A 15,822-nucleotide genomic window follows, 5' to 3' on the forward strand; every position below is an offset into this window, starting at 1 on the left:
TGTGGTGTGTGTATGTGTGTGTGTGGTCTGTATGTATTATGTACTGTCAGTATGTATGTGCGGATACAAATTTTCGTCGACGATTTCGGGAACACGAATCAACCGATTTGAATAATTCAAAAAGCATTCGATTCGTATTGATAAGGAGACGTGCTGATTAGTTTTTGGCAAAGGCAGGTCCAGCCGTTCCAAAGATACGGGGCAAAAAGTGCCGAAAACGGTAACTCAGTTTTTAAGAGAACGGAGCGTCCGATTTTAATAATTCAAAAAACATTTTACTTGTATTGAAAAGATGAAAAATTGATCAATTTTCATGAAGGCAGGTCTAGCGGTTTCGGAGATCTAATGATAAAAAAAAAAAAATGCCATTTGGCGGTCAAAAATGATCATTAGACATATGCACATCAAATTATCAGATATTTTATAAAGATTTTAACAATAAGTATAATTTTTTTCTATATTTTTATGGGTTCCGTACCAATGCTTATCCGTTAGACGGCGGCGCGGCAGTTGCGCGCTTTGACATTTTGTCTCTATGCAGATAAAGCAGTACGATTGCTTTGAAAACAGTTCAGAATTTCCAAAGTATGTCAAAATGAAAAAAACATTTTTTTTTCAAAAAAATTTTGTTTTCAAAAAAAATTTTTTTTCAAAAAAAGTAATTTTTTGTCAAATTTATAGTTTCTCTCTAATTTTTTCGAAGTAAAAATTTTTTCAAAAATGTTAATCGTTTTTAAAATAATAATTTTGGTACGGGAAGTTCCAGCAATTTGCCTTAAGGCACGATGCCTTAATTGCCTTAAGACAGAATTCCACTTACAGCTAGTTTTTTTAATTATTTTTGAACAGCAATCAGAACCCACTAGGTGTCCTATAAGCTGTTGTGCTGATTTTGACATAATACTAGTCTGTTTGACAGATGGCAACCCAATCAGCTGTCACATCTCTGTATTATAGATTATTATTACAATTTCTGTAAAAGGGCAAGTATTTTTAATGGTGCAGCAATGCCGGATGAGGGCTATTTTCACTTGCAAACATATTGCTATCTATATTTCCAACTGAAAATCGTTGTCACTACTGTCTGACAACAGGCTGCGAAGTGGGTATAGAACCCGGGACCTCTGAAACAAGTCCCGTCGCTCTTAACCGCTTACATACGGGCGACCCCAAAATAAATTTGTTTACTATTTATAAAATTGATCATTAAATAAATACCGATAACTTTTCTTTGTTATTACAGAATATACGAGCAAAATTTGATTTTATATATAAAATTCGAAAATCGGCCGAAACCGGTTTTCTGGGAAATTTACAATTCGAATACCGGTTTTCTGAAATGTTGGTTTTGTATAAACCCTAGTGGATACTGCTACCGTTTGATATTAGTTTTCTAAACGCGGCTTTGAACCTGGGATTGCGTGATTACATAACATTGATCATTTCATTAAAAATATTGAATACAAAGGTTTGTTTTTCTTGTAGTGAGTGGTATCACCAATTATAACGTACATGCAATAAAGCACTTGACTCTCATCAAATGTGCTTCTTTCCTTGTGGAAAATACTTAATTTGAGACCATTTTTATTGCGGATTCTACTCAAGGTCTTTGCTTTACGATTGCAGAAACATTATAAGCTTTCGTTCCGTATCTTTCCGAGATATCCTCTCATGTTTGTTTCCGGTTTTTATTTTTCTTGCCCGCAGATTTCTTGGCCGTTTATCGCTTATTAACCTTTTCTTGTTCGGGACCGCTCGATTATTTAATACTGGCCGTGCATCCGGCACGGCTCGGCTCCAGCTTCATCTCCATCTCCAGCTACGGCGATGATAATGTTTTGCTCTGTTTCCGCGCAGAAGATAATCGAGATCACCTGATACATCACATCACGAGCTACATATAGATTTGATAACCGCTTATGGTAAATTATTTATTTAGATATTATTGGAAAAACGCGGATACATTTAACTGTACATTTTTCACTCACCAGGAAGCTTAAGAAAACTGAGTCTCGACAATTATTATTATCAATATGTTATACAATTTTTCAAATAAATTTCATAAATAACTTTTGTCTACCATCTATGTATTCTGTCCTGTGTCATAGGCTAGAGCAGGGCTTAAAGGTCCATAGGTAAAAAGATCCACCATCTTTATCTCAAAAACTAGTGGTGCCATGGCATAGTGCCTCAAAGCAAATTGCTGAAACTTTTTGAAATATCTTTAAAGAATTTTGAAAATTTTGGACAGATTAAATATGTATTTGAAAAATATTGACCTTTTTCGAGAAATTGGATTTTTTGTATATTATGAATGTTTTTTAAGCAATTATCAAAAAGACGATTCAAAAAACAAAATATTCATATGCTCACGAAATTGTCGACGAAAATTTGTATCCGCACACTCACATACATACATATTTTCTAAGATACGCCAAAATGTTCAGAAGCCCTTGAAACATTAGGATATATAAGAAATTTCATTTTCCATTTTTTGCAATTACTATAAATTATGTGCAGTTAACAAGCAAAGTGTTTTTTTTTTTTTAATGAAACTATTTCATTGTAGATGGCAAAAGATGTGTAACTACTCATCATATATCAATATTCATACTAAATCATTAATATATCAATATATCAATCATAATATGATTGTGATTACAAAGACAGGCACTTGCCACTATGCTACAAATTTAACCTATAGATTGAAATTTTTGATTGTCAGTCCCTAAATTTTTCACATATTGCTGACCTATTTCAGGAAAAGCTCACAAAGATGAATCTGAAGTTTCAGGTTAAGAATAACTTACAGAATACTCGAGTTACTTTACACACACTCAAGTCAGATAATACCATATACAATTTGTACGAAAACTAGTGGGGTGGGTGGCATCGTGCCTTAAGGCAAATTGCTGGAACTTCCCGTACCGTAACGAAATACGGATTACTAAATGTTCGAGGATTACTGAATGTTTTCAAATAGATTATTATAAATATTGTAACATTGTCTAATATTTATAAATATTATATAAACTGAATTGCAGGGTTAAAATTATTTGTAAAGTATATTAGAATTATAGTCAGAATTAAAAAAAAAAATTTTCGATATGCAAAAAACTAAAAAAAACTTACTAAAAAAACTAAAAAAAAAAAAAAAAGGACAATTTTTTTTTCCAAAATCGATTATTTTGTTAAGACAAGCAGAAAGTTCTTTGAATCATTTAAATCGGACGCTTAGTTCTCTCAAAAACTGCCATTTTTTACATATTTTAGCTCCGTTTCTTTAAATGGCTGGGCCTACCTTTGCCAAAAACTAATAAACACTTCTCCCAATCATTACTAATTGAATGTTTTTTAGATCATTCAAATCAGATACTCCGTTCTCTCAAAAATACGATTTCTATTTTCTGCACTCTTTGCTTCGTATCTCCGAAACGGCTGGACCTGCCTTTGCCAAAATCTAATCAGCTCTTTTCCCTATCAATAGGAATCGGATGTTTTTTTAACCATTCAAATCGGTTGATCCGTGCGCCCTAAAACGTGACTGGAAATTTGTATCCACACATACATACACACACACACACACATCCATTTTCTCTGAGGTATGCCAAAACGTTCAGAAACCTTCAAAACGTCGAGAAATGTAAAAATTTTCAATTCCGATTTTCGGCCCATTACAATAACTTACCCTACGGGAAGTTAATAAACACATTTTTATCATGCATATTTTTAACTTCCCGAAGGAGAAGTTCGTTTTCATCAAAAAATCTGACTCGCTAATTTTATGTTTTCTCGACATTTCAAGCCATTCTGAAACCAATGCGACCAAATTTGGAAATAGTATGTGTGTGTATGTGTGTGTGTGCGTGTGTGTGCACGTGTGTGTGCGCGTGTGTGTGTGTGTGAACAGATTTTTTTGCCGTAAATTGATTTGCCGTTTCCTCCAAAACGGCTGGACCGATTTCAAAAATTTAAAAGCCATGTGATGTATCTCAATGAGGACCATCGTTTGTCAGTTTTGTGAGACGATATGCCGAGCCGTTTCTTTGTAATTAAAAAGTGTTAAAATTTTTGTCCACATTTAAGCTCATACTACCGAATCGATTTAAAAAGATCAAAAACTGTTCGAAAGATAGTAGTTGGGAATAATACTAATTAGTTTTAGGTGAAAATAACTGTTGGAGAAAAAAATTAAGCCGATTTTTATGGAACTTTTTTTGGCGATATATATCTTGGTCTTATAGAACTTACTGAAATATTAAGGCCTTACGACAAGTAGTTTAATTTCAAAAATTCATCAAAGTTTTAGAAAATGAGTAGTTTTTTTGACGTTTGTTAAAATTAAAATTAGACGATTTACTCGGTATAACGATAAAGTACTTGGTCTTGATGAACATAGTAAACCATTAAAGTTCCACGGAAACTGCTTCAATTATAGGAATTATTGATTTTTGAAAATTTGCTTTCAGAAAATACTCGTTAACGTGTTCGTTCGTTTTCAATTATGTATAATAAATCTACTTGAAATACTTTTAATAACTCATAAATTAATTTATTTTTTATTGCTTAAGTCGATTATTTACACATATCGGGAAGTTCATGTAACTTGCTTCAAGGAAAAATACTAATACCAACTAGTTTCAAATATTCAAATATACAATTTATTTACTATGTATATAAAATTGATTTACATGAAAACTACCATCCTACAAACAATAGTATTTAATAAAAAATGGACTCAAAACGTTTGCAGTTCACACAGATGCTCATGTTAATTTCACTTTAAAGCAAAAAATTCTCCGGTCTTATATTTTTACTTTCTTGCAGCAGATCTGGACGATTTTTGCACCTACATAGCTAAAACCGGTTTTGTGCAACATCTTACCCACATCTTTCTCTGGAACTATAAAAACATCGATTTGCACACAATGTATGTATTATAAGTGATGCTGAGCAGATCAGGTCATGTTGCCTTGCCTAGTTTAGATCCAGCATCGATTATTTTCGATGATACTGACATACAAGTCAACAAAAATATGCACATGTATAATATTTTATGAAAATAAAACGTTTTCAAATAATATAGATAATGTCTCTTACACGAAGTACTTGCAAACATTTCAAAGACGATTGTCGACTTACTTTTGCGTTGAATGCTAGCCAAATATAGAAAAGAAATTTGATTTCAGATGGTATTTCTTCAAGACAAAAACTTAGATAGTGAACCTGTAATCGTGTATACCAGTACCACAAAAATTATGATATTTCACAACTGCTTATCTGATTTGAGTAAATTTTTTTGTTGATTTAAAATACATTTGTTAAAACGTATCAATAATTCTATTGCACGGTTTGATTAGATTTTAAAATATGAGTTAATCAATATTAAATTTAATTGTTTTACCAAATATCAAAATACAAGCTAGGTGTAATTGGCGTTTTGCCTTGAAGCAAGGTGCATGAACTTCCCGATATATGTGAATTAACGACTTAATCGATACGAATTTAGCTATATAGGAAAAATGTTCATCTATTTATTTTAAAAATAAAGCTCTCACTAAAGACTAATAATCAGTGCCATTCAAATAAAGCGTTTCAAAGAATATATGTAATTACTCTAAATATTTGTGCACTACAAACATTTGCTATATGCGAGTTTTCGTAGATGCCTCTAATTTTTTAAGATGCTCTATGGGCATCTAAAAACTATAACCATCTATGGGCTGAATTCTTGTTTCATAAAAATTGAAAAAATCATATTCATATTCATTAAAATTCATAAAAATTAGGGGAACAATAAATTTGTTATACAAGCTTATATATGCAAATGAAAAAAAAATGAATCTGTTTAAATAATTTTGTTTTATTATATGAAATATGTGAGTTTCAAGACACAGCATAAATTGGAATGTGACTTGAGAGTTACACGGGCCCATAGAGGGTGAAGTTTCCTTAAAAACGCAAAAAAAATTAATTACGAAAAATGCGTCTGTTTGAAACAACCATATAAGTTAAGTAAATTAAACTTTGGAACTTTTGATTTGTTATGTTATTTTAACTTGGCTTTTGATGTCTGCAAATGAATTTTTTTATGTTATTTATCCTATATATATATATATATAATAGTGAATCTGAAAATGTGAAATTTCCCAATATTTCCAAAAATCAAATTAAATTATATTGATTATGGATTGATGGATATAGTTTAGAAATTTTTGCAATAATTAATTATATACGAGTATAACGTTTATCGTTTAGTTTTTTTTAAATTTCTATTTGTTTTTATCTTCGCAAATCAAGAATAGGAATGTAGATAATATTATTGTTCACCATTGAAAAATAATAATTTTGTTGAACTAAAGCATGTAGAAGTAGTTAGTTAGCATTTTGCCCCGAAGATACGGGGCAAAAAGTTCTAAAAATGGTAATTCAGTTTTTGAGGGAACAAAACGTCCGATTTAAATGATTCAAAAACTATTCTGAATTTAACCTGTATTTAACCTGTATAATTAAAGATTGATTAAATTTTGGCAAGACAGGTCCAACAGTTTCAGAGTTACAGAGAAAAAAGTTAAAAAAATTGATATTTGGCGCTCAAAAATGATCATTAGACATGTGCACATCAAATTATTCGATATTTTATACAGATTTTAAAAATGAGTACTAATTTTGTTACATTTGGGTTCCGTCCCAAGACTTAAAATTTTTAAAGCATACTTATACGGTTCAAACAAATTTCAAAATTTTCAGAACATTTTTTTTTTTAAATTCTTGAAAATATACAAAGTTTTATACTTCAAATAAAAATTTTTAATTCACAATTCAGTTTAAAAATATATATTCATATGCGTTATTGAAGAGATATAATCTCCGATAGATGTTTTTTTGTAATATAAGATTGTCACTGTATATGAAAAGAAACGATAAAACAGATAGTAACTATAATTATGTGTTTGAAAATATTTAAAACAATTAATTGATCAATATTTATTGATTGTTGATTTTTTTTCTCGAATATTTAATTTTGATACGGGAATTTCCAGTAATTTACCCTAAGGCACGATGCCATGCACCACAAATGATCGCAAATTTTTAGTAACGAAAAAGGCTGCGGTGCAGCGGCAGTACGAAGGCCCATGTTAAAAATCTCCGGCAAGTCTCCGGTAAATCTCAGGTAAATCGCTAGAATATGGCGATTCTGTAATAAGGTGTGACTGGCCGTGTCTCAAAATGCAAAACGTATGCGCAGACTGAAAAGGCAATGAACCTTCGACCTCGAATACACAGACGCACATCTGATGAATAGTTAGTTTTGATCAGTTAGATAATCGAACATTCGCGCGTTCGTATCGCCTCAGGGTCCAGTACCAACGTCAACGTTTTTATCCAGAGGTTCAGAATGAAAACCTTATAATGCTATGATTTATAGGCGGACACGACGAGAATTGATTTGCGATAGTAAAAATACGACCAACAACTCACTGATTGTGAGTATATGTATTATATGCTTCATGAGCGAATGTTTGAACGCTTTAAATTAGTTTATTTGAATTTTAAAAAGGTCTGAGTCACACCAAAAACGATTGAAACTAGCTGGAACTTCCCGTACCACAATGAAATAATATTCGAGCAATATTAAATGTTTTCAAATAGATTAATATAAATACTGTAACTTTGATCATTGCTATCTTTTAGACAAAATTTGCGTAAGTGCTTATTACTGAATTGCAAAGTTAAAATTATTTATTTGAAGCATATAAGTGAACTTTAAAACTTTATCTAGAATTATAACTAAAATCCGAATCATATTTGGTTTAAAATATTTGTTTTAATCTTTATACTGTCAATGCAATAAAAACACTTTTGATACATTCAAATAGGATGCTTCGTTCTCTCAAAAACTACAATTTTTTGCACATTTAAGGAGATAAGGAGCTTTGAAACGGCTGGACCAGTATTTGCCGAAAACGAATCCATCATTACGAATTGAATGTTTTTTGTGTTTTTCTGTCTGTTCTTTCAAAAACATTTATATATAATTTATATTTTCTGCAATTTTTGCTTTGTATCTCCGAAACGCCTAGACCTGTCCTTGCCGCTAATCGATACATTTCCCCATGAGTAGAAATCGAATGTTTTTCAACTTCCTGTAGGATAAGTTATAGTAATCGCAAAAAAATCGAAAATGAAAATTTTTACGTTTCAAAGGATTCTGAACTTTTGGCATACCTTAGAATAAGTGGATGTATGGTTGTGCGGATACAAATTTTCGTCGACGATTTCGGGAACACGGATCAACCGATTTGAATAATTCAAAAAACATCTAATTTGTATTGATAAGGAAACGTACTGATTAGTTTTTGGAAGAGGCAGGTCTGGTCGTTCTGAAGATACGGGGCAAAAAAGCCAAAAATGATAATTCAGTTTTTGAGAGAACGGAGCGTCTGATTTGGATAATTGAAAAAAAAATTATTTGTATTGTCAAAATGAACAACTGACAAAATTTTTGGTAAGGCAGGTCTAGCGGTTTCGGAGATCCAATAAAAAAGTAAAAAACGCCATTTGTCGGACAAAAATGATCATTAGACATATGCACATCAAATTATCAGCTATTTTATAGATATTTTAATCATAAGAACAAATTTTGTTCACATTTCTATGGGTTCCGTACCAATCCTTATCCATTTGACTGCGACGTGGCGCTCATGCGTTTCGCTATTTCGTTCTAACTAGCGATACGATAGCTAACGTACCGCGATTGCTTTGAAAAACAGTTGAATTTTTTTAAAATATGTCAAAGTACAAAAAAATTCAAACATTTTTAAAAAAAATCAAAAATTTTAAAATTCTCAAAAATCTTTTTTTTTTTTCAAAGTGAAGTTCCAGCAATTTGGCAAGATGGCATGCACCACTAGATGAATATTTAAAATCGTTTGATCCATAAGCTCGAAATCGTGGACAAAAAATTATATTTAGACAAAACACACACACATACATGTGTTAAATGTGAAAATGTGCAAACATTTTCATTTTAGATTTTTGGACGATTACTATAACTTACAAGAGGTTATCAATTTGAAATATTGCTTTGTATGTTTACAACATACAGAAACTTTTAATACAAGCTGATGTGGCGGGAAAAGCTCAGTCAGTAGCGTGCATGACTCACACGACATCGATCTTTGGATTGATCATTGGCAATGATATAGAGTTTAAAATGTTGGTTGCAAATTGCATAGAAATACAAATAAAAAGCAAAATGGTTAATTTGATAGTAAATAGATCTGGAATAAAATGAGAAGTAAGAAGGAAAGCAAGATTAGATTTAGAAACTAGATTTAGAAGAAAAGAATTAGCTGTTTTGACAATTTGACTTAACTAATTATATAGGTTTTATAGATGTAACCCAAAGAAGTTGTCCAATAACTGTAATAAATTTTTATTATTACAAATTCTTTAATAGTAACTTTCTTTCGTAAACACATTACTATCTACATTTTCAAGCAAAACCGATGTCAATACTGCTTGACATTAGGCTGCTTCACGCGGATATCGAACCTGGGACCTCTCATTCAAATTGCGAAGCTTTACTATTCCTACAAATAAACACGGTTTTTTCTCGTTTTTTCTCAGCACTGGGAAAATCGTTAACTTTCAGAATTTAAAGTAAAGCTTGAGAAGCACAAATTACACATTACTTTCATATTATCTCCTCGTGAAAAACTGCCATGTCGCGTTAGATTTATAGAGGCCGTTTTTATTAAATGATCTGGTGAAACCATTAACTATTTAAAATACAGAAAAACACAACTCGATAAAGTAAAGATTGTAGAAATAAATAGCTCTCCAATAAAAAATATATTATAATTCGGTACTAGGTATACTTAAAAAACTGTTGTGAATGGTACTTATTTTAGGCTTAACCCTTTCGACTCGTATGTCGTCGCAAAATTTATATAAATTTTTCAATTTGCGAGTCGAAAGGGTCAATATTATATGAACGCTTTTAGAATGATCGTATCTACTAAAAGAGATATTACTTATTTCTAAAAGAAAATTAAAGAAGGTAAAGTTCTTTTTAATTGTATTCTATTTGGTATTTCAGCAATGAACCAAAAAACAGTTTTTATTTAAATCATTTCTAAATAAAAATTGATATCACTACTCCTTGATATCAGATTGTTCAAGGCAAAAATTTAACTTAAAACTTTGTGCTTGCCAAACTAAAGCCTTGACTATTGCGTCAATAGCATACAAAATGGGTAGAGACTCTTTACTAGAGGTTCTACACAGGTTCAACCCTAAATTTAAGGGAATTTTTATATATGCTAATATTTTTTATATAGGATATCAATCATTCTTCGCAAATTATTTTTATTGCACTTTTTTCAATAGACATTAACATAAATTCTTAGTGTTGTCATTCATCTTGCAAGAAATTTTAAAATATCATTTGGAAGATGATTTTTATCTTTTTCGTAATGGTTGGTTTAAATTACCCCCAAATATATAAGAAATAATTATATAAATAAGGTTATAACGGATTTTATAATCTTACATAAGTTGGTCTATTTACAAATGTTTTAAATATTATTAACTTCACGTAGGATAAGTTAGAGTATAGTTCAAAACCCGAAAATGAAAATTTCTGCATATCTTCACGTTTCAGACGTTTTTGAACATTTTGGCATAGCTTAGAAAAAATGAATGTGTGTGTGTTTATTCTTCACGATTATGGTCCCGCGGATCAACCGATTGGAAATATCCAAAAAACATTTAATTCCTACTGATGAGAGACGTGCTGATTAGTTTTTGGCAAAGATAGGTCTAGCCGTTTCGGAGTTACCGAGAAAGAAATCCAGCCGTTTCGGAGATTTTTGAGAGAACAGACAATCCGATTTAAATGATTTAAAAACCATGCAAATCGTAATGTGGAGAAGTGGTTATTAGATTTTGGTAGATTCTCGTTTTCGCAGAATAAATATTTAACTATATAAATGCAGTGTTTTTTGTCAAAAAGTAATTAGTTAAAAATGTTCCAAAATTGTACAATTCCAATAATTTTCATTTACTTTTATTTTATATTCTTTGCTGAATCTTAAATAAGAAACTATTTCAATCATTCCAAAAACAAAGAGTGTAGTTTTAAATCATGTAAGAAAAATATCTGTACAACTGAAAATTGTCAACATTCTTTGATTTCGTGTAGATAGTATGGATTGAAACTTCCAATTTTCAATTTGCTGTCTATTATTCCTTCATATTATTTCATTTTATAAAGAGTAGTAAAGATATAACTAATGAGAAAATTATATTAGAACCAGAAGATGAGATAATGAATTGCGAGATTTAAAACCAATTGCTATATTATTAGTTCCAATTACATTGTTAGATTCATGATTATTAATATTATGATTTATGTTTTTATTCTAAATATCTAAATGGTTATAAGCAATGTGCCATAATATGTGTTCAATAATTATATTTATATTAGCATTATTGCATTTTTATTTGTTATTTAATTATTTTTGATTGAAATTGGTTGCAGTTTATTATTTGCGTACCACAAGAATTTGTTTAAATTAAACTCTGATTAGTATGATTTATAATCTACATCCGTTATCGGTCTAAATTTTTTACATTGCAAATTTTATCAATATACAAATATTGTTTTCGTAATAACAAACAAATTTTTTTTCCATATTAGTGCTTTGCGATAACTTTTATTAGTTAATTAAAATACAAACATACTTCGCATTCCAAATTGTACTACCTGCAAAGTATTTCAAGAATGAGTTGTATATGCTGTGAGTAATTGTTAGTTTAACGGACGAAAATAATAGTTACACTGTTTAAACACACTCCTTTAGTAAATAAATTAAGTAGCAAAAAGATTTTTTTATTCAATTGTTAAAAGAATAGTCGAAGGCTTTACGCTCCATTCTTAAAAATAGTTCGCTAAATTCGATAAACAAATATGTACGCATATATCATATTTATTGTCTTACTTGCCATTTTTATCTTACATACCTAAAAAAAGATTGCATTCGATAGAAAATCTTCTTTGTTGATTTTGTTTTCTCGATTCTCTCCAGTATTAGTAGTTAGAGCTATGGGAATTCAATCAGAAACTCCGGGTTCAAAACCTGCCTCGGACAGACTAATGTCAAGCAGTAGTGACATCGTTTTTCACTTGGAAAGTAGGTAACAATATGTTTCCAAGTAAAAAGGCCCTCGTCTGCATTGCTGCAATGAAAAAAATCATCAGTATTAATGAGATTATAATTACAATTACAATACAAATTCAAAAATTAGAGACAGGTCTAACGTTAGATAGCCTTTCTAAAAGCCACATAGTTAAGTTCATTCATGATAACACCATATGAAGCCCTTAAGTTGTGCTCACTTCTTTAATAAATTAAAGCAGTGATTATGAATTGAGTAATTTTTAAAAAGTCTTACACTTTATAATACGGTGCTGCATATATTCCGGAAACATAATTAGGCCGGCAACTAAGTAATTACGGATTTTAGTTAAAAATCAAAGATTTTTTCATGGTACTAAATGATTTTATTCTATAATATATTGTAGATTTGTATCAATGACTTTTTGTCATCTTCTACGCAGTAGTAGGTATCATTTCACTTTTATAAAACTCTGGTTTTTATTGGCGAATGACTGAATGGCCGTAGGTAAGCGGTTAAAAGCGGGGGGACTTGTTTCCGAGGTCCCGAGTTCGATACCCTCTTCGAACAGCCTGTTGTCAGGCAGCAGTGATAACGATTTTCACTAATAATATATCACACAGAGATGTGACAATTGGGTTGCCATCCGTCAAACAGACTAGTATTAAGTCAAAATAAGCACAACAGCTCATAGGACTATTAGTTTCTGATTAGGCCGTTCAAAAACACAATAAAATTGCAAAAATGACAATTTTTTATTTGATTTTTCATTGTTCAATGAACTTCAAACAAATATTATGCAATGGACCACAAAACTTTTTTTACTTAGGAACGTGTAAATTGCTTACTCTGTAATTATAGTAAACAAACTTAAAAATTCAATAGGAACCTAGCTGAAAACCACATTAGGTTGGCAACTACGTAACTAAGCCAACCTAATACAATTTAGTAAATTTGATTCTGATAAGAATTGTTGTAGAAGAAATTGTAAAAGTTTAAGAAACTAGAAAGAAAACAGATGATTGTCGACATGTTTATGTAGAAAATTAAAATCAATGAGCTATTGAGAAACAAATTTAAAATAACTTCTCTAAAAATTAAAGTCCAAACTAAAAATAATTTTTGCTTATCGATATTAGTGGTGTATGGCATCGTACCTTAAAGCAAATTCCCGGAACTTCCCGTACCTTAATGAAATATTCGAGGAATATTAAATGTTTTCAAATAGATTATTATAATTATTTGAAGTATTATAAGTGATGTCTAGAACTGTAGCTAGAATTAGAATTAAAATCCGAATTATTTTTCTATATTCAAAAATATTTTTTTTTGAAAATTAAAAAAAAAATTCTTTTCCCAAAGCAATTGTTTCGTCAACACAACCAGAAATTTCTTTCAAAAACTGTAATTTTCTGTACATTTAGCCCTGTATCCCCAAAAAAGCTAAACCTGCCTTTGCCAAAATCGAATCACCACTTCTCCCCACCATTACGAATCGAATGTTTTTTTGGATCATTCATATTGGTTCTTCCATTTTTTAAAAAACTGCCATTTTTAGCACTTTTTGATCCACATTTCCGAAACCGCTGGAATTCCCTTTGCCAAAAACTAATCAGCACATTCGCCTATGAATAGCAATCGATTGCTTTCTGAATTTTTTAAATCGGCTTATCCATACGCTCGAAATAGTTGACGAAAAATTGTCTCCACATACAAACACACGCACGCATCCATTTTTTCTGTGGTATGCCAGAATGATCAAAAACCCCTGAAACGTGAAGAAATGCAAAAAACTTTATTTTCGATTTTTGGCATTACTATAACACCGTACTGGAAGTTAATAAAAAAAATTGTACTAATAATAAAAATATATACTAATATTATAATTAAAATATATACTACTAAAAATTATAATTATTATGATGCACGAAATCTAATATACCGTATTTGCTTAGAACTTCTACTTGTATCGGAATATAAAGGTTTACTCAATAATTATCTAGTGATTCATTTTTTCTTACCTAAAACATTTTCTTATAAATAGAAAAAATCTTGACAAAACATAATGTTTATAAATAATTTTATTATTTTATTTTTAACATAAATTGCCAATTAATATTTGTAATTAAAGATAATTTATAAAAAAAAATATTTGAATTCAAAAACCTTAAATTAAAATGCCTGTACAAGAAATAACTTTATAATAATAGTTGTTCTTGTAAAATAGAAATCAAACATTTTTGTTCGACAGTTTGTTGGATACTGCTCTCTGCTTTATTACGAATACTGTTGTATCTCTATAGTTCCCATAATTTTTCTTCCAAGTACAAGTAAATTCCTCAGAGCTTTTAAACCAGATTATGAATATTTTCTACAGTTCAGTAGTCATAGTATACATTGCCAAATGGGCCCTTGCTAACAAAAATTAATTTTATGTGCGACTCGAAACGACCGACAAAGTTCCGCTATATGAGGCTAGAGATAATTCCACCGGTCGGCAATACGACAGGTTACTGTTATCCAGAGTCCCACCGAATATGTGATCATATATATACAAATATATATATATATATATATATATATATATATATATATATATACGAATACATATATACATAAATACTCGTATAGTAAATATTTAGGTAAGATTGGCGTTATTAATTTGCAAACACTTTTCGTTTATTTTTAAAGCTTCAGAAATCCAACTAGCGGAAAATAGTTAAGGTTATAGAGGAAACTGGATATGGTTAAATAGCTGGGAGAAAAACTTAATTAGCTAAATTTACCAGTTAGCTGGAAGAAAACTAAATGAAGTAGTAATTTAAACATTTGCTTATGTGGAAATACTGACATTCTGTACTAAAATACGATGGATCACTCATAAAATAAAATAAAACAAAAAAGGGCTAGTGACACAACCGTTCACATCCGAGGGACGGTTGTGACAAATTTCAGGGGTACGGTTGGCATGTATTTCTTGTTCTTTTATGTGAAGATTAAATAGATAAAAAATATCTAACTCCACTAAGACAAAATAGAAAAGAGAAAGGAAAAGAAAATTCAATATAAGATAAAAAGATTTCACAAAGAACTTCTGTTAATATCCGAGGGACGGTTGTGACAGTGATTGAAGTCAGGCAGCAGACAAGGAAATAGGATAAAAACGATAGGTGTAATTGCGAAAATAGTTCATAACGACTTTTATTATCGATAATAACAATAATTTGTAATAACATAGGACACAACATAACATAAGCATTTAAATAAAGCTTATAAATGAAATTTAAGAATATATAACTGACAATAAGTGAAAGCAATAATAGTATATGTTATTTCTCCCCTTAAATCATATCATAAATACGAGTATAGTTTAGCTATTATGACGACGGTCACTGATCAAATCATGGCACAACCGTACCCAATCTCCCCTACCTGTCCTATAGATATAAATAAATATACCTATCTATCAAAATTAATCTGATTTATTAACTGACAAACTATTCATAATTCGTTTCAGAAAAATTAGTGTACTATAGTACGGATCTACGCATAATTCCAATATTGCGCACAACTGCTTATAATGAGGAAAATTTTTGGTGAGTTTTTTTTGTATAAGTATTTTTAATAATAAGAAAT

General features: G+C 30.4%; 1 protein-coding gene across 1 annotated transcript in view; it reads left to right on the forward strand.

Moving 5' to 3' along the window:
- The window catches only part of LOC113370713, a 245,032-nt gene that overhangs the window by 186,646 nt on the left and 42,564 nt on the right, over positions 1–15,822 (forward strand). Inside the window, exon 2 of the mRNA XM_026611407.1 lies at positions 15,704–15,782. Coding sequence (XP_026467192.1) covers positions 15,767–15,782 — 16 coding nt within the window. The 5' untranslated portion in view covers positions 15,704–15,766. The remainder of the gene's footprint in view (positions 1–15,703; positions 15,783–15,822) is intronic.

Source organism: Ctenocephalides felis, unplaced genomic scaffold (assembly GCF_003426905.1).
Source record: "Ctenocephalides felis isolate EL2017-DRISC unplaced genomic scaffold, ASM342690v1 CF-g0.4_SCAFFOLD_01492, whole genome shotgun sequence".
NCBI lineage: Eukaryota > Metazoa > Arthropoda > Insecta > Siphonaptera > Pulicidae > Ctenocephalides > Ctenocephalides felis.